Source organism: Tiliqua scincoides, chromosome 15 (genome assembly GCF_035046505.1).
Source record: "Tiliqua scincoides isolate rTilSci1 chromosome 15, rTilSci1.hap2, whole genome shotgun sequence".
Lineage (NCBI taxonomy): Eukaryota > Metazoa > Chordata > Lepidosauria > Squamata > Scincidae > Tiliqua > Tiliqua scincoides.
Window position 1 is genome coordinate 4,602,386 of NC_089835.1, and position 21,227 is coordinate 4,623,612.

Sequence of the window (21,227 nt, forward strand, 5' to 3'; positions counted from 1 at the left end):
AACCACGTCCCTTCTGCTGCGTCAAAAGCTTGCTGAGGACTTGTTGCAAAGCAGCAGGATGTGTGCTGCTCAGGGGAGCTGCCCCTCCTCTCTGGGCCCCTTGAGCAGTAGGCATCCTCAATGTGGGCTAGCAGCTTGGACCAGCGCTGAAACTGGGCATCCCTTGGTTTGGTCTCAGCAAAGCTGCCTCCGTTCTGGCCGACTTGGTTGGCGAAGGCTGGAGCAAGAGGGAAGGGTGGGAGCATCCCCGCTCTGCAAGAAGGAGGGAGGCTCCTTTGTGGAGAGGCCCCTCCCTTCATCACCTCTCTGGGAACAATGGAAACCCCTCCCCCATGTCTTTTTCCCCCCATTGAGAAGGGTCCTTCCCCCCCCCACACACACAGTGACATCAGCGCCCAGCCTGTGGGCCCTATGGCAGGAGCTCCCCCCTCCCCCCCCGCTTTTGCAACCAGAAAAGGAGCCCTCTTCCTCTCCCCTCCTTTTGCCCACCCCCTGCCCACCCACCCTTTCCCTCTCCACCGAGCATGAGGTGGTCACAGCAAATACTTTCCAGGTTGGGGGGGACGAACATAAGAGACTGCAGGCTAATTATCACATACTTATGTTTCACCGGGTCTCTTTCCTCCTCCCCTATCTGGATTTTTTGGGCAGCAAGTCTCAGCTGCGGTGGGGGGGGGCAGGGAAGGGAATCTCACCGGCCATTTTCCTAAGGCGTAGGGAGGGGGGCGCTTGCCCCTTTGTATTTTATTGCGCTGTCTGGGCTCCGCCCCCTCCAAGAGGATCGCAGAGATGGAGCCCCCTCCCATGGCTTCCTTGCTGCGGGCGAGACAAGGAGAGAGAGGTGTGGCAGTGAAATGGAGCCTCCAGCTGCACGTGCAGTCTACCTGCCTTCACACCCTCCCCTCAGATGTGGGCTGTGGGCTCTGTGGGCCGTCGGGAACTCGGGGCAGCCTGACCTGGGTTCAGGGTTCATGTTCCTGCCAGCCTGACAGCAGCCGTTTTTCCAAAGGCCTTGACCTCACCACTCCTCTCGTAAAACAGCAATCTGGGCTCACATCTTGTCATCGGGCCTTTGCCAGGGGAAACTTGGCAAGCCCGAGGCTCGGCACGGCACGGCTGGGGTGTTGCAACTATATTTGCCTGAACAAAGCTTGCCTGAAGGTGGGGCCTGTCCCATTCCTCCCTCCGGGTGGGTGAGCCACCTCGCCGCTGAACTGCGTCCGTGGGCAGAGCCAGGAAAAACACAGGCCTGTTTGTCTGCCCCACAGCCAGCCAGCATCCCTGTGGAATGCCTTTTTGGAGAGGGTCACAGTCCACAATCCTCAGTGGACGTGGTGAGCTCCGGGTCACCTCCTGCTCTGGGGATCTGCCTACTCATCTCCCTCCAAAAGCCGTCCAGGCCGGCGGCCACCACCATATCTTGTGGCATGGAATTCCGCAGGCCCCGTCCATTTTGTTGGCTATCCTCAAGTGGGACAGTAACAGAGGAATCAGCCCCTTGTGTGTTGCAGGAGGGAGCAAGCCTCCTTCCGCGTGAAAACCCCCCTTAACCCAGAGTTGGTTTCATCTCGCTGCCTCCAGAAGCCTCCCCCCCCTCCCCACAGTGGTGCTTTGGCTGAGGCCGCCCGAGAGCAACCCTGCGCCCTTCTGGCTGGGCTCTGTGCCAAGCTTTTCCTGCCTGCCTCTTGCACAAGAGCCATCTGTGCACAGTGGTGTCGACACACACACAGCCTCTCCCTGGGAAGCTGTCGCGATCAGGCAGATCTGGGGACTGCTGTTCTCATGGTGGCTGACACACCAGCCCCGCCCGCCTGCAACTTTCCCCAGAGCTGGGACCTGCCCCACTGTTGATTCAGCAGCGGCAAGACCCTGCATGTCGCATCACCCCGGTCTCTGCAGGGGGGGGGGTGTGCTCTTCCACCACCTGGGTGCCCTGGAATGCCTCCCTGTCTTGGGGCTGCGGAGAGGCCTTCCTGCCTGAGGCAGGCGCAAAGGGCCCGGACCGGTTCTGGGAAAACGGGGCAAGAAGTCGGTGGGAAGACTTGAGGTCCCTTCCCCCTGGCCTTCCTCCCTAGGAGGAGACCACCTCCACAAGAGCACCACCAACACTTCCATGGAATATCCCTAAGGAGTACTAAGAGAAGGAAGATGAGCTTTGCAAGAGCTCAGCTGCTGAATGAAACCAGAGGGCTCTTGCAAGAGACTCTTTACACTCTCACATAATACCATAACCAGGGGTCATCCACTAAAATTGAGTGTTGGGCGGGTTAGGACAGACAAAAGAAAATATTTCTTTACTCAGCGTGTGGTCGGTCTGTGGAACTCCTTGCCACAGGATGTGGTGCTGGCGTCTAGCCTGGACGCCTTTAAAAGGGGATTGGACAAGTTTCTGGAGGAAAAATCCATTACGGGGTACAAGCCATGATGTGAATGCGCAACCTCCTGATTTTAGAAATGGGCTATGTCAGAATGCCAGATGCAAGGGAGGGCACCAGGATGAGGTCTCTTGTTATCTGGTGTGCTCCCTGGGGCATTTGGTGGGCCGCTGCGAGATACAGGAAGCTGGACTAGATGGGCTTATGGCCTGATCCAGTGGGGCTGTTCTTATGTTCTTATGACTCTTATGCCAAATGCCAAATGCTTATCAGATTTGCCTGTCGCTTTTGTCTTTAAAAAAAAATCCCAAAACAAAAGTCCCAATCCCAATCTCAAAAGTCTTTGTGGCACCTTAAAAGATTAAGGGCCCAATCCTATCCAACTTTCCAGCAGCTCCAATAGGCAAGGCAACCAACATTCCCTTACCTTGAGGAGGACTCCAAACTACCCACCCACCACAGGATGCAGTGCGCACCCCATTGGCACAGCTACACCAATGTGAAGCCACCTGCTTCAAGGACTATGGATAGGATTTGCCCCTAAGTTCGTGGCATCTGCTTCTGTGAGTCTTGAGGACTAGCAACTTCAGTTGGGCCTGCTAATTGACTGGCAAGCGGTGCGGCCTTCTTCGTAAGAAGGGAATTCTGGGGATCGTGGCATCCGCTTCTGTGAGTCTTGAGGACTAGCAACTTCAGTTGGGCCTGCTGATTGACTGGCAAGCGGTGCGGCCCTCTTCATAAGAAGGGAATCCTGGGCTGTCCTAATCAGTAAAGGAGCTGCTGTCTCGGTCAGAGATGGTGGCTGGTGGGAGGGTAAAGTGGGACCAGTCCAGGAGCCCATGTCTGCTTGGCTGAGCCGCTTGCCACCCACCCTCTCCTCACAGGGGTCAATGTGATGTTGAGGAAGATTGCGGTGGCCGCGGCCTCCAAGCCGGCCGTGGAGATCAAGCAAGACGGGGAGTCCTTCTACATCAAGACCTACACCACCGTGCGCACCACGGAGATCAACTTCAAGGTCGGGGAGGAGTTCGAGGAGCAGACAGTGGACGGGAGACCCTGCAAGGTGAGGCGAACAGCGGCCGCAGGGTAGAACCCCCTCCTCCCACACTGGAGGGCCCGGTCGAAATCTCTGGCAGCCCCACTCCGCACGCTGACCCTCCCTTGTTCTGTGCCCCTCCTTCCATCCAGAGCCTGGTCAAGTGGGAGAGTGGCAACAAGATGGTCTGTGAGCAGCGGCTGCTGAAGGGTGAGGGGCCCAAGACCAGCTGGTCCCGGGAGATGACCAATGATGGGGAGCTGATCCTGGTAAGCTTCCCCCCCCTCCCCAAGAGTGCCCAGGAGCCAAGATGGCAGCTTCTCCTCTCACCCCTTTCCCCTCTTACGTTTTTCAGACCATGACGGCTGACGACATAGTCTGCACGAGGATTTATGTCCGGGAGTGAGAGGCCCGTCTGGGAGACTGGGACGCCGGAGAGGCAGCCCTCCCCACGTGGACTCCACTGCGGTCTCGATCCAGCCTACCCTGCGGAAACTTTCTCAGCCCTGGCAGCCCTCGCTTTCCGTCCGTCCCAACCTTCACGGAGCAGTTCGGCACCTCGTCGCCCTTCCTCAGGCCAGACCGGGCGGGTGTCAAGATGGAGGAAGTCAGCGCTGCCCCTGTGACGTCACTCCCACTGGAACCCCCATCCGGAGTAGCCTTGTCTCTGTGCTCTGGGATCCGTCTGTTGGGGGTAGGGGGGGCAGAGGCTTCTCTTGTTTAGGAAAGGAATTGTGGAATTAGACTCGGGTGGGGGGAGGTCATGGGGTGAGACTCTGCTGTGTGGGGTGCTATTTTCTATTCCATCTTGCCAGCTTCCTCCGGTTTGAGAAGGGGCCCGGCTGCCAGTCTCTTGGTTCCCCCAGTCCCCGAGTGAATGGGTCAGGGGTTACGTGCTCCTTGGGACGTCCCCCCCTCCCAAGGACTGCCTGCTGAACCGTGGAAGTGTAAAGCTCACCCTCTTACACGGGCTGCTTTCTAACCTGACTGGGCTGGTATTGCATGGAGGACTGTCTTGGGAGGGGGGGCCTTATTCATTCCCCCCGCCTTGTTGTAACTTGACCGTGATGACTTCTGTTCCCCTCTGCCAAGTAAAGACCTGTCACCCTGTCTCTGGTGTCATTGTGATTTGGCTGCTCTGGGGGGGGGGGGAGAGAAGAGAGGCCCTCCTGCCCCAGGGTGCTCTTTGGTGCAGTGCTGAACCGGGCCTTGGTGGCATAAACAGGTAGGGGGAGAAGTAATGCAGAGTCCTGGCCCATCTAACTCTGCACCCCTGCACGTTGCACTATAGCCCTGCATCACAGCTGGAGATGGGTTGTGTCTTGCAGGGGCTGCGGGCTCTCTCCTCCCCCTGCCTTCTCGGCAGACCCTGTGAAGGTGCTGGCCTCCCCCCAGCAGGCTGCCAGAGAGGGAGGAAGCCTGCTTTCAAATGGCACTTGTGTGCACTTTTAGTTCCCGCTGCTGCTCCGCTCTCCGCCTCTTGGGCCCTTCAGGGCAGGTGCCCCAGAAGTCATGGGAGGAAGCCCCTGCCTGTTTCCTTCCTGCCCCCAGGTGCTGGGACCTGAATGAAGCTTTTCAGGGGGGAGTGGAGCCTTCCTCCCAGCGCCAACACTTGCCCCTCCCGGAAAAGCTCTGGCAGGGCTGGAGAGAGATCGGGAGAAAGCCGCAGGCCAGCCATTGGCTTGCGTCCCACTTGAGTTCTGTGGGGCGTGTGTGTGCCATGCTCCCCTGCCAGGCTGGAGACCCTTGCACTCTCCTCCCTGCCCCACACTGGCCAGCCCTGCCTCTGCACCCCTGGGGTTGATGCAACAAACTAGAGATTCTTCAGGGCGGTTTGTGTTGTTCGAGGGCAGTCACTCCTTGGAAAGCTTGATGTCAGCAAATGCTCCGCAGCAGGGGTTTTTTTTGGGGGGGGGGGGGGGGCTTTGGCATGCCCCAGAAGGTGGCGGGGAGTGAGCAGGCTTGGCTGCCGCTGCCCTGACTTCGCTCCCACTTAGCGCAGGTGCAAGCACCTGTTTGGACTGTCTACCCTCCCCTGCGTTGCACATGGGACACAGCTGTGCCCCGAACCTGGCGCACATCCGGCCTTGGGGTTCCTCCTGGGCTGTGCAAACACAGGCAGGCGCTGACTTGGAGGAAGCTATCGCCCCACCGCAGCGGTGAAGAGCAGCTTCAAAGGGCGGAAACAGAGGCTTCTAATTAATGAGGCAGGCTGACAACTCCTGGGGAGGAGGGCAGCAGCGATGACAGATGTGCTCAGAGTGCTCCCTGCAAGCGCATCCTTCCTTAGCAGGAAGAGTCTTTGAGGCCCACTTCAAAGCAGCATGGAGCAGGCCGTGGAGAAGAGCCTGTTCTGCAGTTCCATCTGATGCCGTTCCATCATCTGATGGTGATGATGGAGCGTGACCTGGGGCCCCCGCTGGAGAATGCAGCTTGCGGAGAGAGGGGGGCAGGTCCTCCAGGCTGGGGAAGTACCTGCACTCTGAACTGTGCCTGGAAACCACCCAGCAGGCCTTGTGTGGTGGTTCCTAGAGCAGCCATCTCCACCCAGGGAAGCCCTCAATCCCAGCCAGTTCTCAGACCGTCTTCCAGGGCAGCCCCAAGCGGAGTGTGTCGCAGCAGTCTAGACAAGATGCATACAGGAAGGTTTGCATTGCCTACAGGTGTAGTCCCAGCTGGAGAGGAGCTGGGCAGAGAAGAAGCCCCAGTCTGCCTTGGCTTCACCCCAGAAGGACTGGCCGGAGCCTCAAGGATCAGCTCCAAGGAAGACCAGCTGGACTGGTGGGGTGGGGTGGGGGGGAAGAGGGCCTGGAGGTTGTGTGTTCAAATTCCTGTAAGAGGGGCCAGACCCCTTTGGAGGGTAGGGGGGAGAACCAAAGCAAGAGTTTGAGCACATCAGCACTGGATGCCAGGAGCTTTTTGGGACTCTGATTTCAAGCAAGGCCTTTCAGGGCCCCCAGTGTGACCTTTGGTGTCTGTGTGTGTGTGGGGGGGGGCATTGTATTCTTGACTGCTAAAAAGGATGGCCCTCCTCCTCTGCCACCCCCCACAAAGGGGCCCCTTCTACCTCCCTCTCCCCCTTTGTCTCCTCCACTGCATGGCCCAGGAGCAGGTCAGAGGTTTCCATCTGACCCCCCCATTCATTAATGCCCTGCCCTCCACCCCACCACCCCCACTGCAACTCATGGGGGGGCCGCAAGACAGAGCAGCTGCTGCCCTTTGATTGATGAACCCCTGCCAGGGAGGGGGGGTCTGCTGGAGGGCTGATGACCCCGGGGTCACAAATGCCCCCCCCCGCCCCACCAAGCAGGCCAAAGGAGCCTCTCCAAAGAGGCTCCTTTTTTGCAAAGCCTTTCAGACAATGAGGCGAGGCCCCCCCCACTGGCCCCCCCATGGCATTAAGAGCTCTCTGGGTCGCTTTTGTTCCTTGGTCTGTGATTGCGCCAGGAGTGGGAGACTGCTGAGGGCAGGCAGAGGCCGGGAGTGACCCCTGCAGGAAGCGACAGCCCCCCCCAATACCGAGAGTATCAGTCCAGCTTGGTGGGGGCTCCAGTCCAGTTAGGCAGCCCCCTGCGGCAGTGGCATAGCTGAGGGGGCACAGCACTATGTTTTGCAGGGAATCTCACTGTTTGCCTGTTTTGCTCTCCCTGCTGCCCCCCCACCCAGACCTGTGCCAGTGAGCCCAAGCTGGCTTATTGACCTCCATCCCCCTCCCCCCAGGAGCTGTATATCCATTTCCAAGGCTGGCTTCCCTGCTGGGGGTGTTGCTGGCCCCACAGGTTCTCAGCAGCAGCAGCAGCACCAGGAAGCCTTTGTAGTTTCAGGTTGCTCAAGAGGGGATTAGGGCGAGTGGCTCGTCCCAGTCCCACCCCAAGGCGGGGGCGTGCAGGGGAGAGGCACACCCTGGGTAGGACAGGCTTGGGGGGGGCAGTCGACTCATTGCTCCCAACTCCACACGTGCCCCCTGGAGACTCCGGAAGTGTCGCAGGCTGCCATTTGGCCAGCCTTGCTGTCACCCTCCAGTTGGGGGTCTTGCGTGTGAATTCCACACAGTTGGGTCAGCAAGGAGGCCAAGGATGTGGGGTCCCGCCCTTGGCACGAAGACGGTGTGCTGCTGCTTTGCACCACTGACCTAGGCCCTCTGCTGGATTGGATCATGGAGGGTCCGGTCTCTTGCAGCTCTTAGCAAGCCCAGCTAGACTATCTCCAAGGTCAGAGGTTCCACTCTGGCCAACAGCCACCCCTAGACCTTGCCTCCCCCTCCCTCCTCCAAAATTGGTCTGGCCCCCTTGGTAAATGGCCTCCCTGCCACATCCTGGCCAGAGCCCACTGCTAGGTTGTGCGAAAGACGCCTGCCCCAATGCTATGGGGCCCCATGGGAAGCATTTCAAGTGGGAGCCCAGGCTCACAATCCAGGGCTGTAGCAAGTCAGAGATATTAAGTTTATAATAAATTTTAAGTACATCTCAGTGTCAGAACGGAAAGCCATCCAAAGGTGTGCTTAAGAAGTGCGTGCGAGTTTGAGCACATTTTCGTGTATATTTGCATACATCAGCCTGCAAGTAAACAAATAAAATGTGTGTGTTTGACAAAACTAGAGCAGTTGACCCTATCACTGGGGGGGGGGCCCTTAAACATGGGCCCGGTTGGGAGCAGGCCTTGCTCCCCAAGCCCCCTGTCCTTCCGGGGGGGGGGGCAGGGGGCTTGGGAAGCATAGCCCCATTGCAGTCTTCTCCCAGCAGAAGCAAAATACAACCAGCAAGGACTTTTGATCTCTTTGGCAGCAAACACCGACCCCCAGTGGCCACGACTGGGATTGCAGGACACAGTGAGACCAGAGCTCTAGTTCAGGTGCGTCCACCTGCGAGGTGGCCAAAACACCTGGTGTGTCTGGGCAGGCCAGTGTCAGCCACACCAGGAATGCATCACTGAAGCCCCAGGGGCAGGTGCACTTGCTCCCTCCCTCCCCTTGCAAGAAAGCCAGCAACATGGGGGCCTCGCTCAGGTGTGGGTCTACTTTTAATTTCTCATACAAAGCCCAGTTAAAACAGTTTAAAAATAATAATAATAATAAGCAACTGGGGTGGATTCTCCCCCCCTCTACCCACCAACCCCTTTTTGCCCATAAACCGCTATTGAGCCCCCAACCTCCTCTTTTGAAAACAGCCTGGTTGAGGCTGCCACCAAAGCCCGACCCAGGCAGCAGGAAGCAGGCCAGACCCGCTTCCACCCCAGAGCTCCTGCCGCACCCCAAGTGGCCTGCAGGTACTCAAAGGCAGGACCTGCGGCAGACAGGCAGGGCACTCACCATCCCAGGAGAGAACCAGGGCTGACTCCAGATCTCCTGCTGCAGGAGGAAGTCAACCAGGTGCACCCCCTGCCTTGGACACCCCTGCTCCATGAGAAGAAGTGTAGAGGAGAACACTGACAGTCCTCATTGCCGAAGAGAGCTCTACAGCAGGCATTTCCACTGCAGCATCCCGCCCAGGAAAGGCACCCACCCAGCTCAAGGGCCTTCAGGCACAGAGCACCTCTTGGCCCCCTCCAAAGCTGCACCATCTTCCTTGCCCAGGATGCTCTAACAGACGCTGGCCAAAAGGGAAGCCTCACACTGAGACACCCCCCACACACATCACCAGCCTCCCGCCTTGCCATGGCAAGAGAGCCCGAGGGACTGGGGACACTGCCCTGCCCCATGGGTCTCTTGCTGGATAGAGACAGGCCAGGGCCAGAGGGGCAGCAGACTTTGGCCAGCACCACCTTGGAGGATGCTTCAACAACACCCTGGGAGGGTCAAGCAAATGGAGAGACCTTCAAGAGTCCCAGGAGCAGCCAAGGCAGGGGGTGATGCTGCGCCGAGGCTGGCAAGTTGGTAGCCCTTATCGCAGCGGCCAGTCACCCATCACCTGGACACACCGAGTGGGGTCCTATGGCAGCAGACAGAAAGGTGCAGACAGAAAGGTGCCATCCCAGGGGCAGTTGCTGTTGCCCGAGGGGTGCAAAAGGAACCTTCACACGGGTTCTTTTCAAAAGCCCCGTCAGGTTCCTGGGAGCAAGCATGACGCTGCACTCACAGCCTGGCAGCGACACCCCTACATCCCTGGTACAGCCACGTGGTGTGTGCTGGCTCTAGGGAATGCACACAGGGCAAGCACACACCCCCCCCCCCAATCTCCAGGGGGAAAATCAGCACAGCCAGGATGGGGACAGGAGCTAGAAGGCCACCTTTACACAGCCTGGCGCTGATCAGGGCCCTGAGCACGCAAGACGGACCCAGCAGGCCCCCCGGTGACCCACTCTCCTCTCCAGGGCAACCCTCACTGTGCGCTGTTTTCAGCATGGAAGCAGAAAGCCTCTGGAGCTCTGTGCCGACGGCCAGGCCTTAAGCCGCAGAGGACCCGCAGTCCAGGCCCAACTGTGGCACGCCCGGGCTGGCAGCAGCCTCCGAGGGTAGCCTCCAGTGAGTCTCAGAACCTGCAGGAAGCAGGTTCTTGCTCTCAAGCAGTGGAGAAACCCACAGAGAGGGGCCCACATTCACCCACGTGCCCCTGGGCCCTCCTAATGGCCTCAACACCTTTATCCATCAACACTTCCTGCCAACAATGGAGACCCAACAGTCCCCCTGAGGAAACAGCCCCTCTCCTTGTGGTGGGAGGCAAGAGGAAGACACCCCCCCAGGACCCTGGGGGGCTCACCCACCCCATCCTGGAATAGGCACAGGGTCTCTCCCCTGGAGGAGAGCACAGGGGAGGCCATGTCGGCGGCTGCCGCCCTCGTTTGGTCCAGCAATGGGAGCCTCCTTGCCCATCTTCGAGCAGGCAAGTAAGGTCAAGGGGCGTCCGGCGTTCTAGCCACCCTAGAAAGCTGCACGGCCGCCTGCTCTGGCCAAAGAGGGCCTTGGGGAGGATCCAAGCTCCGTTTCCGAGAACGGCCAGGAATGCCTCAGCCCGACGGCCCCAACGCAGAGGTGTCTGCAAAAAGGCTCAGGCCAGGGAGGGACAGACAGACATCCAGCACCCACCCCTCAGACCTCCAGCCCCTTCTCCAAGCCACCAAAGGAGCAAACTCTCCCCAGACGTTGCCAGAGAAACCAACACAAAGCTCAGCACCCGTGGCTGGGAAGACCCTGCAGCGGCCGATGGCGGAATGCTCCTTTCTCAGACACTCTGCCCCTCACCCAAAAGCGCTTGTGGGAGCAACTGACAGCCGCTCCAGAGACCCCAGCCAGACCCCGCTCCCACCCCACATGGAAAGTAGGCCCACCGAGTGGCCAGAGAGAGGCCCTCAAGCTGCCCCCCATCCCAGCACCGACAAACGTCCAAGTCCAAAGGCTACAGCAAGTCTTCGCCCTGCAGACACTCCTCCTGGGACAACAGGGAGTAGGCGCAGACACTGGGAAGACCCCCGAGCAAGGCACTTTTCTTCCTCCTAGCTGAGGAGGGGCTGAGGTTGACCCTGCCGCGCTAGGACACAGGCGCGCTGGTGGTGTTCAGTCTTCCCGCCTCCGGAGTGGCGCCCGGAGGTGGCCGCTTCTCTCCAACTTCTGCCCCTCCTCCCCACAGCCCCCAGAAGGTCATGCATGGGGCCTCCCCCCCGGCACTGGGGCTAGGAGGTCTGGCACTGGACGTTGTGCCGCAGCGGGTCCTCGAGGTCGTCCTCATGGTAGACCTCTCCGGGGAAGTGACGCCCCCCAAACTCCGGCTGGGGGAAGTACTCGCGCAGCTCCACCTCCTCCGTGTCTTCGGTGGCCATGACCTCCTCGCGGTGCGGGAAAAAGGACTGGAACTGCCGGAGCTGGTGGGTGGGCAGCCAGCCGGGCTCTGGGAACCGCACCTGAGGCAGGAAGGGAGAGGAGGGCAAGTGATTTGCAGGGTCGGGGACGCGCACTCAGGGGCCCGCTCTCCGAAAGCGTCACCAACAGGGAACCCAGCCTGGTCTGGTCCCACACACCCTCATCAGAAGAACGTGAGAGCAAAGATCAAGGCCCACCTAGTCCAGCTTCCTGTCTCTCAGGGTGGCCACAAGGAGAACACAAGACAACAAGAGACCTTGCATCGGGCATTCAGATATATATAGCCCACTTCTACAACTAGGAGGCAGCTAAAACTAAAACTAGGCCAGATGCCAACACCATATCCTGTGGCAAGGGGTTCCACAGGTTAATTACCTGCTGGGTAAACGAAGTATTTTCTTTTGTCTGTCCTAACTCTACCACCCCTCAATTTAGTGGCTGTCCCCTGGTTTGGGTGCTATGTTAGAGGGAAAAGAACATTCCTCTATCCACTCTGTCAAGCCCATTCATGTCTTGTACATCTCGGTTGTGGCCCCCCCGGCACGTTTTTTCCAGACCACAGGGCCCCAAACGCGGTAGCATTTTCTCATAAGGGAGTTGCCCAGCCTGGTAGTCATTTTGGTCACTCTCTTCGGCACTTTCTCCAGTTTCACTATGTCCTGGAACCCTCCCAGCTCCTGAAGGCGCAAGCTGGGTGCGACGGAGATACCCAGGACTGATCATGAGGACTGGTTTCAGGCCAGGCTTTGGGATGGAAACTGCCTTGGTGGATGACCTACGCCGGGGACTGGACAGGGGGAGTGCGTCCCTGTTGGTCCTGCTGGACCTCTCAGCGGCTTTCGATACCATCGACCATGGTAACCTTCTGGGCCAATTGGCCGAGTTGGGAGTTGGAGGCACTGTTTTGCGGTGGTTCCGCTCCTACTTGGATCGGTCCCAGATGGTGGTGCTGGGGGATGCCTGTTCGACACCCTGGCCCTTGAGATGCGGGGTGCCACAGGGTTCAATTTTGTCCCCCATGCTATTTAACATCTACATGAAACCACTGGGAGAGGTCATCCGGGGATTTGGAGTAGGGTGTCACCAATATGCCGATGACACCCAGCTCTATCTCTCCTTTCCTCCAGACTCCAGGGTGGCAGCTGAGGGCCTGGAGCGCTGTCTGGAGGCAGTGAGGATCTGGATGGGGGCTAGCAAGCTGAAATTAAATCTGGATAAGACAGAGGCTCTCCTGGTTTGGAAATCCTTAATGCAGGTGCTGGACTATCGGCTTGCACTGAATGGGGTTGCACTCCCCCTGAAGGAGCAGGTCCGCAGCTTGGGGGTCCACCTGGACTCGCAGCTGCTCCTGGAGTCCCAGGTGGCGGCTGCGGCTAGGGGGGCCTTCACTCAGCTTCGGCTGGTGCGTCAGCTGCGGCCGTACTTGGATCGTGCAGACCTGGCCACGGTGATCCATGCCTCGGTGACATCGAGGTTAGATTACTGTAACGCGCTCTATGTGGGGCTGCCCTTGAAGACGGTTTGGAAACTGCAACTAGTGCAGAATGCAGCGGCCCATGTAGTTACTGGAGGTAGGTGGTTTGACACTGTCAGTCCACTTCTCCAGCGGCTGCATTGGCTGCCCATTCGTTTCCGGGCCCAATTCAAGGTGCTGGTTTTGACCTTTAAAGCCCTATACTACTCTGGGCCAGGGTATCTTAGAGACCGTACAATCCGGCTCGTCCTCTTAGGTCATCAGAGAAGGCCTTTTTGCAACTGCCGCCGCCTAGGGTGGCACGTGGGGCGAAGGCAAGAAATAGGGCCTTCTCAGTAGTGGCACCACCGCTATGGAATTCCCTTCCCCTTGACTTAAGAACGGCTCCCTCTCTTGAGACTTTTCGGCGAGGCCTGAAGACCCTTCTGTTTAGACAAGCCTTCTGAGTTCTCGGCCTTTTTAACATCTTTTCAACCTCTTTTAATTTTTTACAGGCCTGATTCTTTTACGATTTGCTGCTCTATGCTCTTTGCACTGGACTACTTTTTATCTGACTACTGTTTTTATGATATGCTGTTAATATGCTTTCATCTGCTTTTAAATTAATGTTTTTAATTTGTTTTAACCTTGTTGCAAGCCACCTTGAGTCCCTCTGGGGAGAAAAGCTGGGTAGAAATATTATTATTTCTATTAATTAATAATAATAATCTATTCTTTAGTAATAGTTTAATAATTAATTAATATTTAATTAATTAATATTAATTAATTTATAAGCTAATTATTAATATTAATAACAATAGAATTAATATTAATTAATTAATAATCTATTACTTAATAATATTAATTCTATTATTATTATTATTAATATTAATAATAGCCACTTAAGGAGGCATCACATCCACCCAACTGCCTTCCTTGCCTTTGAGATGCTCTTAGCAAACTGCTCTGTGTAGACCCCGCTTCTCCCACTCTGCAAACAGACTGGGGAGCCCTCAACCTCACGGTGACTGCTCAAGGTTGCTCTTCCTAAGTTGCAAGGGCAGACTGGGAAAGAAATAAGGGGGGGGGAAAGAGAGGCCCCCCCCACCACCACACCCAGAAGCCTCAAGGGCTTGCTCCCACCTCCATACCTGGAACTGAATGACCAGCTTCCCCCGCTGGGTGGGGTTCCGGTAGATGGGCATGCCTTCGTTGGGTATGCACTTCACGTCCCCCGGCTTGATGATGGTCCCTGCGCGGCACAGCAGAGGAGAGCTGGAGTGGCTACCCGGGAGGGTCCTACCCGCAGCTTCTGCCCGAACCCACAGCCCAAGCTCTCCACCCCCTGCCTCGCAAGGCACCTGGAGCTCCGGGTAAGCCAGCAGCGGAAGGCAGCCTAGTGCAAGCCCTGCTAGGGGCCTGGAGCTCTCACTTGTACTGAGCTGAGAAGCCACTGCGACTCCTTCCCCCCAGCAGCTGGTCACAGCTCCAGCCACAGAGACATTCAAACATCTGGAAAAAGATCACTAAATCCGGCAACAGGACCCCCCCCCCACATCCAGGATCCCCCTGAATCCCGGAAACTCCCTTCCTACCAGCACTCAAATGCTAGGTGATGTTTTGTGCTGGTTCTCCCTGCTCCCCATCAAGTTCCCCTCCCCCCAGGCTCCAGCCGGTCCCACCCACCTGGCCGCGAGGAGACCAGCAGCCGGCGGTTGTCCAGGGTGTGGACTATCACCCTGCAGCCGCAGAGGGCGTCCACCAGGGCGATCTCCTTCTGGATGATGAGGTCGTTGCCCCGGCGCTTGAAAATGGGGTGCTCCCTCTGGTCCAGCACAATGACGATATCTCCGGGTTCGAGGCCGGGTACCTGGTCCCCCTCCTGGTGGAACGTGATCTTCTGCCGGTCCGCCATGCCTGCAGGGCGACAGGAGGAGGGGGTTGCACTGAGCTCACCGCGGGCCCCTCTTCAGCCACAGAGGGCAAGGGGCGGAGGTGCAGGCATCTCACAGGCTTATCGTACTGACCCACGTACAGGAGCCCTGTTCATCATCAGATATGGGGTGGAGGAAGGGGGGACGACACCCACCATTTCATTTTTGCCACAACTCAACCGGGCCAAGCCTCCACCGAGGCAGAGCTGTCGTTTCCAGGTGCCAATGAAAGAAGGAGGTCTGTTCCCCAGCACTGCTCCTTCCCACAGCTCCCCTTCTCCAGAGAGCCCCATTTCTCTGTCTGAACGGTGCGCGGCCAGTGCGTTTTTGACCTGGGCCGGAACCTGCTTCGCTTTGTCTCAGCCCCTGGCCCTGTTTGGCAGCACCCACGTGCCAGAGATGGCCGTGGAACAGATCTGGAGGGGCGATGAGAGGCTCCCTTTGGGACGGGGCTGGGACACAGCGGGGCAGCCAGCGCGTAAGCCGCCTTATGCGCCCGTTCACCGGCCCCTCACCTTTGTCCAGGTGCACGTTCAGGACCTTCTTCTCCCGGAGGACTTTCCTGCCGTTGCAGGCCAGGCAGCGGTCCAAGGGTCGCATCCACTCCCCTTGGCCCTGGCACTGCGAGCACACGGTCTGGATGTGGTGCACCACATTGGGGCCCAGCTGGTGCACGATGACCTCCACGCCAGAGCCGTGGCACTTGGAGCAGCGGGTGTCAAGGCCGTCCCGGCCTCCGCGCCCTGCGGAGAGAGACGACGCCGCCTTGTGGCCCCACAAGCAAAGACCCACCTCCCCAGCACCACAACGAACGAGGACATGTTAAACTAGGAAACCGGGAGGGGGGGAAGGAGAGGGGTGCGGTCAGTTCTCCAGGCCATGTCTGCAGAGTACAGCTTTCTGCAAGGTGGGGGGGCAATGCAACCTTTCCTCCCCACCCTTCCTCATCTGCCCCACCTTGCTGGCCCCTCCTCACTTACCACCGCAGCTCCTGCAGATGACATTTTTTTGCAAGGAGAGCTTCCTGGAGCCACCGTTGTACAAGTCCTCCAGCGTCACGGTCAGCTGATGGACAGCTGTCTTCCCTGGGGGGGGGGGAGGAGATCAGAGGGAGGCCTTGTCAGAAACCAGCTGCTACCAACACAGGCACTCCCGCAGGGCCACAGGCTGCAGCCAGGCAGGGCGACGGAGCCCCGGGTTCAAGTCCCCACGCGGCACACCTGCATGGCCCAAATTTCTCGTCTAAACCGGATTTTCCACGATCCAAGCACCGGCGGCTCCTCCCCTCCAGACCAGCCCCACTCAGCTGAGCGCCGTCGGGGCCGCCGACCCACGTGACGTGCCGTCAAGCAGGAGGCCTGCTCAGGCACGTCCGGGGAGGCTCGTCACGGCAGCCGTCATCACCGCCGCCTCCTTGGACGCTGAGCTCGAAAGGGGGCCGGAGAGCCAGGGAAACAGGATGCAATTACTGGGGCTGGAATTCAGGCGGGACGCGGTACAGTCACACCTGGGCTCCGGAAGGCGCAGAGGCTTCCTGGAGGAACACCTTGCCAGGCTTATCACGGGAGGAAGCTCTGTTGGGCAAAGTCTTGATCCTGCAGGGCTCGGTGCTGATTCCCCACAGGAGAGAGGCCAATCCTCCCCGCGGCACTGACCCACTTCCCGGCCCAGGGGAAGAGTGGAAATGGAGCTCCCTCCTGGGATGAGACCCAAATCCCCTACAGGGCCCCGGCCTGCCTCTCCAGGTCCTTCTGGGTCACAGAGACAGCCAGACAGGCGTTAACAGGCCACCCAGCCTATTTCTGCTCACTAATTCCCCCACTCCGTCCATCAACGGCTGTCACCTACAGGCCTGGGCCGCTACGCTAGGCTGTCAAGTGGGGGAGGGGGTGCGTGTACGTGGTAGTTCCTGCCACATGTCTCGGCATCTCAACTCCCCCCATGGCCTCCCCAACAAGAAGCTGACTCCCCAAGCAAACCAAGACCACCACCCCCCCACCTGGATTTCTTGGTTTCGGACCAAAGCTGCTCGGCTGGCAGCCTTCTGCAATTTAACTTGCTGCCCTCCCACTACAGGGGGGCAATTTCAGGACCAGAATCCTAGAAAGCTGCCCCCTCCCCTCCCACTCACCCACATAGCTGCCTTCACCCAGGCCAAAATCACCCCCTCCTCAGCTGGCCCCCCCAAGTACCTCTCCGGTCCGCGCGGGGTCCGTGCATACGGCTTCCCCCTCCGAAGAAGAGGTCGAAGATGTCCATCGGGGGCCCAAAGCCTCCTCTGCCCCCCAAACCGCCTTCCTTCATGGCCCGCTCCCCACCGCGGTCGTACAGTGACCTCTTGTGGGGATCCGACAACACTTCGTAGGCCTGCGAAATCTGTTTGAACTGCGGGAACAGAAGGGGGGGGTGTTGTTGTTTTAAGCTCCTCTATTTGCCCAGCCAGGACTCCCCCCCTCCATGCTACACCCCAAACCTACCCTGTCTCCCTCACTGGGGTTCTTGTCCGGGTGGTACCTCAGTGCCAGTCGTCGATACGCCCGCTTGATCTCCTCCATCGTGGCACACGGCTTGACCCCCAGGAGGTCGTAATAGCCGGTTTCTTTCACCATCCTTCCTCGTGAGTACACTGCGGCGGGGAGAAAGGAACAGGCGGTTCAGTGGTTACAGTCCCAGAGTGCTGGTCTCAGTAGACGACCCCAGCCCTGCCCTCATCGCAGCTAGCCTGGCATAGATCCCAGGATGCCAAGTCCATCACTCAAAATGGCCTCACTTGTGGAGAGAGAGAGAGAGAGTCGCCGATCCCCCCTGGAGAGTCCTCGGCTCCTGCCCGAATAAGCACAGCCAGGCAGGTGCAGGCAGTTCTGGGCCTGATGTCTCCAGGCCCCACGTGGGTCACTGTTCCCGTGTGCCGCCCCGCGGGAGGCTGCCAGGCCAGCCAGCAGCAGGGTGTGGGGCACACTGAGCTCCCAAGGTGCTCATTAGCCAGGCCTGCCTCACAGGGTGAGTGTGCGCACCTCACGAGCCCTGCCGGGCAGGGACACTGCAGGAGGCAGACGCACAGCCCCAGCCGGCTCGGCTTGCCCTACTTTCTGCTCACCGGCACCCTCCGCCCAGGCTTCCTGTCCCTGCCCCGCGCCATGGCAGCCGCTGCGGCCCCACCCAGCCCCGTCTCTGGTCCAGGAGCTTCAAGTGCAGCCTCCTCTTTGAACTTAATTGCCACTTCCATGCGAGCAAAGGCCTGACGCAGCGCCCTCCACTGCCCCACAGGCCTCAACGACGCCCTCGAGACGCTGCCTCCGCCAGCCAGGTGCTGCCAACCCTTTCCACCAAAGGTCTTTATTTCTTTGCCACAAGTGGTCCCTGCTGGCATCTTTCTGGGCTCCAGGAAGCCCCAGGAAGAGAAAGAGCCACAGGCTTGCCATGTCGGCTGTTTGGCGCACTCGGCATGGACGACAGCCCTTCCCAACCACCGCGAGTGGCAAAGAAAGGACCAAGGAGGACCTTGAGGACCAAGGAGTGGCAGGAGGACCAAGGCAGCAAGGCCTCCGGCACAGCTTGGACTCCTGGGGGGGGGCGGGAAGAGTGCCCAGCACCCTACTAGAAAGCTCCGAGACCTGTCATGCGGTCCCAGCAAGGAGCCTCTTCGCAAGCTGAGGAAAAGCCTTCGGCGGCTGAGGGCTACAGGCTGAACTTTGTCAACAGTGAGCCAACCCAAGGGGACCGTTGCACCCCTGCGCGATGCCAGGCAGCAGGGGGTCAGCAAGCAGGACGCTGGTCAGCTCCAGGCCCCAGACCAGAAACATAGGACCTCCCTGTCCAAACACAGGAGGCCCCTGAGCAGCCAACCACCCGCGCAATCAAATTAGAAGCTGGACAGCGTGTCACAAGGCCTGGCAGAACACGGGCAGAGCCAAGGAAACGGAACACAGCAGGGGAGACCACAGGTAGCGTCACATGGGGGCGAGGGGCACCACACTCGGGCTAAGATGACCCCAGTGCCTCATGCCACAGAGCTGCCCTATCAAGGAGCCCCGACTGGAAGGCGCCTCAATTGCTGTGCCCCCCTCTGGCAGCCGACAAGAGGACAAGGGAGAGGACAAGGAGCAGGGACTCTGAGCACGCGGCTGCCAGCTCACCCGCAGCTGCGCAAGTCACTTCAGGCGCACACGCCAGTGACCTACAAGCCAAGGTGACAAGTCGCTGTGGGCACACCCCGTGACCTACAAGCCAAGCTTCTGATTCACAACAGGTTCGCTGCTGGGTGGCCCCGAGGAAGCCCTTCCTGGACAAGACAAGCTCCGCCAGTGGGTTCGCGTGGCATCTCTGAAAACGGGCAGGGAGCGGGCACCGGAGCCCAGGCCTGCCCCCTCTGCCAGGAGGAGCCTCCACTTCCCAAGAACACGCCGCATTGCACCGAGTAAGCAAGACACGGAGCAGAGCAGAGCCGGCCCCAAGTGGCAAGGACGGTCAGGCGGCGCCTTTGATCTCAGTGGCAACGCTGGGCGTGAAGAAGAAGCTGCCCTGCCTGGCCGGTTCCCTGCCTGCCTGGCTGCTGGAGGGCAGAGCATGCCAGGGAACGCAGCCGCCCCTCAGCCAGGGCCACAGCAGTGCGTCTCCAGGGCACAGCCCAGATCAAAGCTCCCACGCGGCTGCGGGTTTCGGGCTCTGATCCTGCCCCACAACAAAATGAGGGAGGAGAAACGCAGGCCGGGGCTCTTTCCCGTGGGGCTCCCGAGTCCCAGTGTCAGCAGCACCCCCGGGCGTCAAGAACGGAGGCAAAGCCGCAGTGCCAAGCAGCTTTTCAGCCAGCGTGGCAGGAGCGGAGAGGCGGCTGCCAAGCAAACCCCAGGCTCCAGCTGGGCTCCCTGGGCAGGCCAGGCCCAGCACTTGCACCTGGAAGAAACTACTGGGAACAGGAAAGACACACCTGAGGAGGGGGACACCAGACACACAGACATATGCCCCATAGTGGGAAGGAGCAGGCCCCTTTTTGGCCCACGGAGGAAGGCGCAGGGCTGGGTACAGACTCGGTGGGCCCTTCCCCAGGCCCACTCCCCAGCCCCGGCCCAGCAGTTTCCTGAAGCACTACCAGCTGTACCCCGGGAAGGTGCTGGGGGAAGCAGAGGGCCCCACACCACTCCTTTCCTCCCCCTGGGTGGGTGACTGGGCTGTCCTTGCCCAGCAATCCTGCACACACAGTGCTTGCCCAGGAGGAAACCCACTGGGGGGGGGGCAACAGGCCTACTGTGGGGGCCCAGCTCCACTGAGAGGGGACCCAGGTGTCCAGGGACGGGGGGGATCATTGCACTTCCAGTTACAGGAACCCAGGCACCCAGGGGAGGACCAAGCCCTGAGGAGACCCAGGTGTGTGAGTGGGGGGGGAGAAGGATCCAGGTGTTCAGGGGACTGGACAGACCAAGCCCCAGGGGGGCATCGCTCCTTTGCGCTTCCACGGATAGGGACCCAGGTGTCTGGGACAAGACCCAGGCCTGAGGGGACCCAGGTGTCTGGGGAGGGGGGAGAGAGAGGGACCCAGGCATCCGGGGAAGGACCAAGTCCTGGGAGGGGGCATCACTCCTCTGCACTTCCGGGGAGAAGGACCCAGGAGTCCGGGAGGGGGGGAGATCAAGCCCTGAGGGAACCCAGGCGTCCGGGGGGGGGGGAGGAGGATGTCACTCCACCTCAGGTGGAGAGGGACCCAGGTGTCCGGCAAGGGAGGCATTGCTCCCACCCACTTCCGGGGGAGGGGCACAGCCAAGTCTCAGACAAGGTCCCTCCAGAGGGGGGGGATCAAGGAGGGGGGCTTTTCTCCTCTGCACTTCCGGTGGGGCAGCCAAGATGGGGGGGCCCAGGTGTCACTCTTCTGCACCTCTGGGGAGAGGGACCCAGGCGTCCGGGGAGGGGGGAGAGGGACCCAGGCGTCCGGGGAAGGCGCAAGCCCTGAGGGGACCCAGGCGTCCGGGGCGAGGGGGGGCTGACTCACCCTACAGCTCCGCGACAGCCTCGCTCCGGTCCTTCCTCCTTCCCTCCCAGGAACCCTCTGGAAAGACAGCTACGCCCCTCCTCTCCCATTGGCCCCGCCCCCACTGCTCCAGCCCCGCCCACAGGCTGAGACCCCGCCCACCAGCGCCCCTAGAGGCAGGCTGTGCTCCTGCAGGCGCTTTCCAGGGAGGGAGCCCCATTGACCATCGTGGAACTGGCTTCAGAGTAGACTTTGCAGAGGGATGGAGGAAAAAGGGGCTTAGGTGTCTACTCAGAAGTAAGTGCCATTGGGTTCAATGGGGCTTACTCCCTGTCTTACTCCCGTGGTGCCTGGCCAAGCTTCGGGCACAGTCCGTTGGGAAGGGCAGGCTGAGAGCAATCCAACGACGCCAGAATGGTCCTGATCCAGTGAATGCAGCCCCCAAAAACACCCGAGAAGCCCCCCCCTCCCAGCGGCAAGTCTAACCCTGGGCCGCGTTTACTCGCGAGTAGGCGGACTTGCCTTAGTCAAGGCAGGCTGAGAGGCTCCAAGGACGTCAGAGTGGTCCTGATCCAGTGAATGCAGCCCCCCCAAAACACAAAGCAGGAGGTCCCCCCCTCCCAGCTGCGAGTCTACGGAGCCCTATGGAAAGTGAAGCAGCCTCACGTCGCGTTT

The 21,227-nt window shown here is 59.6% G+C and overlaps 2 protein-coding genes across 2 annotated transcripts in view; one reads left to right on the forward strand and one right to left on the reverse strand.

Annotated features, from left to right (window-relative positions):
* CRABP2 (cellular retinoic acid binding protein 2) overlaps positions 1 to 4,082 on the forward strand; it is a 6,881-nt gene extending 2,799 nt beyond the window's left edge. The window contains exons 2-4 of the mRNA XM_066610325.1: positions 3,260 to 3,438; positions 3,564 to 3,680; positions 3,767 to 4,082. Of these exons, the coding sequence (XP_066466422.1) occupies positions 3,260 to 3,438; positions 3,564 to 3,680; positions 3,767 to 3,817 (347 nt within the window). The 3' untranslated portion in view covers positions 3,818 to 4,082. The remainder of the gene's footprint in view (positions 1 to 3,259; positions 3,439 to 3,563; positions 3,681 to 3,766) is intronic.
* A 5,595-nt stretch (positions 4,083 to 9,677) lies between these two features.
* Positions 9,678 to 20,628, reverse strand: LOC136635169 (dnaJ homolog subfamily A member 1-like). The gene is made up of 8 exons (XM_066610313.1): positions 20,574 to 20,628; positions 17,068 to 17,216; positions 16,783 to 16,975; positions 15,571 to 15,675; positions 15,106 to 15,333; positions 14,343 to 14,573; positions 13,808 to 13,908; positions 9,678 to 11,244 (listed from the first exon to the last, which is right to left on the reverse strand). The coding sequence occupies exons 2-8, from the start codon at positions 17,197 to 17,199 to the stop codon at positions 11,017 to 11,019; spliced, it is 1,218 nt and encodes a 405-aa protein (XP_066466410.1). The 5' UTR covers positions 17,200 to 17,216; positions 20,574 to 20,628; the 3' UTR covers positions 9,678 to 11,016.
* Between the last annotated feature and the right edge of the window lie 599 nt (positions 20,629 to 21,227).

Excerpts from the sequence above, each read along its gene's own strand:
- LOC136635169 (XM_066610313.1), bottom strand. The coding sequence starts at position 17,199 with ATGGTGAAAGAAACCGGCTATTACGACCTCCTGGGGGTCAAGCCGTGT. Across the intron at positions 16,976-17,067 it reads ACCCCAGTGAGGGAGACAGG|TTCAAACAGATTTCGCAGGC; the intron begins GTAGGTTTGGGG and ends CTGTTCCCGCAG. Across the intron at positions 11,245-13,807 it reads AGCTGGTCATTCAGTTCCAG|GTGCGGTTCCCAGAGCCCGG; the intron begins GTATGGAGGTGG and ends TTCCTGCCTCAG.